This window comes from Orbicella franksi, chromosome 3 (assembly GCF_964199315.1).
Source record: "Orbicella franksi chromosome 3, jaOrbFran1.1, whole genome shotgun sequence".
NCBI classification, from domain to species: domain Eukaryota; kingdom Metazoa; phylum Cnidaria; class Anthozoa; order Scleractinia; family Merulinidae; genus Orbicella; species Orbicella franksi.
In genome coordinates, this window is record NC_138147.1 from 785778 (window position 1) to 789450 (window position 3673).

At 49.4% G+C, this 3673-nt stretch overlaps 1 protein-coding gene across 1 annotated transcript; it reads right to left on the bottom strand.

Moving 5' to 3' along the window:
- Positions 1 to 1503: 1503 nt before the first annotated feature.
- Positions 1504 to 2624, bottom strand: LOC145480553 (uncharacterized). Its single transcript, XM_081458790.1, has one exon. The coding sequence runs from the start codon at positions 2581 to 2583 to the stop codon at positions 1801 to 1803; it is 783 nt and encodes a 260-aa protein (XP_081314916.1). The 5' UTR covers positions 2584 to 2624; the 3' UTR covers positions 1504 to 1800.
- Positions 2625 to 3673: the final 1049 nt, after the last annotated feature.

A 3673-nucleotide genomic window follows, 5' to 3' on the forward strand; every position in this document is an offset into this window, starting at 1 on the left:
GCCATCAGAAATTAGTTTAGAGTCCTCAGAACTGGAATATATCCCCTTAGTTCCGGCAAATCGAGCCGAAGTTGCTCAAAATCACGATGCACGTAAGGCGGTCTCGGCTACTCTTTCAGTGTTAAAATAATGGGGGGCTATATTTTGGCCCAGAAGCTCCAAATTGAGCGTTCAAAAACTTTTGCTGGGTCCATTTTACTGCAAACCAAGGCCATCAAGAATTAGTTTAGAGTCCACAGAACTGGAATATATCCCCTTAGTTCCGGCAAATCCAGCCGAAGTTGCTCAAAATCACGATGCACGTAAGGCGGTCTCGGCTACTCTTTCAGTCTTCAAGTGAGGTGGGCTTCTATTTCGGTCCAGAAGCTCGAAAGTATGCGTTCAAAAACTTTTTCTGTTTCCGTTTCACTGCAAACCAAGACCAGCACGAGTTAGTTTAGAGTCCCCGGGACTGGAAAATATTTCGCAAGTTCCGGGAAATTAAGCCGAAGTTGATCAAAATCACGATGCGCGAAACGTGGTCTCGGCTACTGTTTCAGTCTTAAAGTGAAGTATGGTTATATTTCGGCCCACAAGCTCGAAAGTGAGCGTTCAAAAAGCTTTGCTGTGTCCATTTCACTGCAAAACAAGGCCATCGGCACCTAGTTTAGCGTCCAAGGGACTGGAAAATATCCCCCAAGTTCCGGGAAATCCACCCGAAGTTTGTCAAAATCACGATGCGCGTAAGTCGGTCTCGGCTACTTTTTCAGTATTAAAAAAAAAGGGTTGCTATATTTCGGCCCAGAAGCTTGAAGTTGAGCGTTCAAAAAGTTTTGCTGTCTCCATTTCACTGCAAACCAAGGCCATCAAGAGTTAGTTTAGAGTCCCTGGGACTGGAAAATATCCCCCAAGTTCCGAAATATCGACCCGAAGTTGGTCAAAATCACGATGCGCGCACGCCGGTCTCGGCTACTCTTTAAGTCGTAAGTGATGTGGGACTATATTTCGGCCTAGAAGCTCGAAAGTGTACCTTCAAAAACTTGTGCTGTGTGAATTTCACTGCAAAACATGGGCATCAGGAGTTATTTTAGAGTTCCCGGGACTGGAAAATATTCCCCAAGTTCCCGGAAAGCGAGCAGAAGTTGATCAAAATCACGATGCGCGTAACGCGGTCTCGGCTACTGTTTCAGTCTTAAAGTGAAGTGTGGCTATATTTAGGCCCACAAGCTCGAAAGTGAGCGTTCAAAAAGGTTTGCTGTGTCCCTTTCACTGCAAACCAAGGCCATTAGGAGTTAGTTTAGAGTCCCCGGCACTGGAAAATATTCTCCAAGTTCCAGGAAATGGCGCCAAAGTTGATGAAAATTACGATGCGCGTAACGGGCTCTCGGCTATTCTTTCAGTCTTAAATTTAAGTAGGGCTATATTTCGGCCCTGAAGCTCGAAGGTGAGCGTTCAGAATGTTTTGCTGTGTTCATTAAACTGCAAACCAAGGTCATCGGGAGTTAGTTTAGCGTCCCGGGGACTTTAAATTATTCGCCAACCTCCGGGAGTAGTATAGGGGAGCGGTTTGAGACCCAACCAATCAGAGCGCGTTATTTGGGACACGTGACGCGTCTAGACCAATCAGCGTGCAGGATTTTCGGCTCAGGTCAGCGGTTGCACTAATGCTTTTTAGCGAGGTCTGGGGCGAGCTGGGCCAAAAGGTGGCCGCGCGGGGTTGGACGCGAGGACGTGAGGGTCTGGGGACCGGAAGTGGTAGGCCGTGAGGGTCTGGGGAGAGGAAGTGACGACAGACCACGTGATCATATTTTCAAATTTTATTTACAATTCTAGTAAATGATTGACATTATCCATGTTGGTGTCGTCGATGTGGGCTCGGGTGTATCCGTAAGGATACGAGAGGAAAGTGTCGGGATCCACGACGCGTTTGTCGAAGACGACTTTGTATCGTTTGGTTTCTTCGATCGTTTTTAATGTTTTGGTTTGGACATTGCGTTTAATCTTGTGTGGATTGTGTACGCTGATTTCCGGTGGTTCTTCGCGGGGTTCGGTGACTTCGCGGATGACGTTTTCTTTTAACAGGTCAAAGTTCAATTGGGCTTGCCCACGTGTGTTGAGAGTGAAACCGCGTACCTTGCATTCGACTTTACCGTCGTTGGTTTGGTAACCGTAATTCTTAGGGCCAGCGGCCGCAAACTCCACGATGTGAGTACCTGGTTTCAATTCGCTGGTGAATTGACCGAGATGATCGCCTAAGGGTGGCATGGGTTGCCCTTCTCGATGCGACAAGATGATGGAGTCTGTGTCGAAGTACAGGACTTGGTGGGGTTGGAGTTGACTGAGTCCTTCTCGGTAGAGTTTGAGTCTGGCCCAACAGGTGGTGAAGCAGGCCACGAAAATGTTGATGTTGACTTGAACGGCTTCTTCGTCTTGGACGTGTTTGTACACCAATTCGATCATCTCATCGTTCATGACACGAAGGGTTTGAATTTCTCGACTGTCATCGGTCAGGAGGGCATGAAGCCTGGCGGACGACGAAATGGCTTCGACTTGACTCTTGTTCCCTTGTTGCCCGTACTTGCCCCAGAAGCTGTTGAGCATCATTTTGGCCAGAGACCGCCGACCGGGATTTTTTTTAATTTTGTCCGCTTCGAGTTGAATACCTTCTTTGGCTAGGTAGTCGTCGAGGTACTGCTGACGTTTGACCGCATCGTCACCCACCCAATCGGGCCAGCCGCTGGCTTCTTGCTTGATCTTGAGAAAGGTGTTCACGTAGGAAGAGAACAAGTCGTTGGAATTGCGCGGGAAGTGCCAAATTTCGTAGACGTATTGGATAACGTACCCTTGATGAAGGGCTTCTTGCAATTCGGGGGTGGGCCACGTGCCCACCAGACATCGCTCTTGCTCGTTGTGGACGCAGCGATGACTGCGTTCGGTCAGCGGTTTGGGTTGCTCGGTTTCCACACACGTTCTGCACAGTGGAAAGGTGAGTTTACCCCCACTGCGGTGGGGTAAGACGGGATGATACAACCCAAAGGGTGGTAGGATCTTGCATTTGACCAGACCAAAGTAACTGGAGTAGTCGGTGCCTTCGGGTTGACTGATGATGGCAGGATGACCCACGGGGTAGGGACAGTTTTTGTTGGTCCAGGGGTAGAGGGAGGTGAAATCCAGGTAATGTACCTTTTCTCCGTGTTCCGCTTGATGGTATAGTTTGATGGCGTTGGTGCGTCCGCCGTAGAACGCGTCTCTGGGTTTGAGTCTGGGGACCAGGTCGAAAGATTTTACCAGGCTCCGCAGGTATTCATCGTCTTGCTTGAGTTGGTCCCATTCGCATTGCCACATGACCACGACATGGTAGTCCGCGGCCAAGAGACTCGCTTCTTTGAGTTTAGTGGCTTCGTAAACATCGCGCATGGTCTGATCGCACATTTTGTGACGCGTGCGGTCGCGGTCCGGGTAACACTTGGGACACCCGTGCCAGAAGCAACCGTGAAATTCGTACACGGTACGAGTGACGTCATCGTACCCATCCACGAAGAAGGTTTTGTCTCCGCGTAGGATCACGTGTTCCCCTCCGTTAAGGGCGTGTCGAATGTGGTGATCGGGTTGTCGGTTCATGTAGGTTAACCATTCCAGGGACGCGAGGGAATGCTGTTTGCCTTGTCTATGCCATCCACTGATGGGTTCCGAA

Bases quoted from the DNA above. Each gene is read 5' to 3' on its own strand.
- LOC145480553 (XM_081458790.1), bottom strand. From the start codon at position 2,583: ATGATGCTCAACAGCTTCTGGGGCAAGTACGGGCAACAAGGGAACAAG.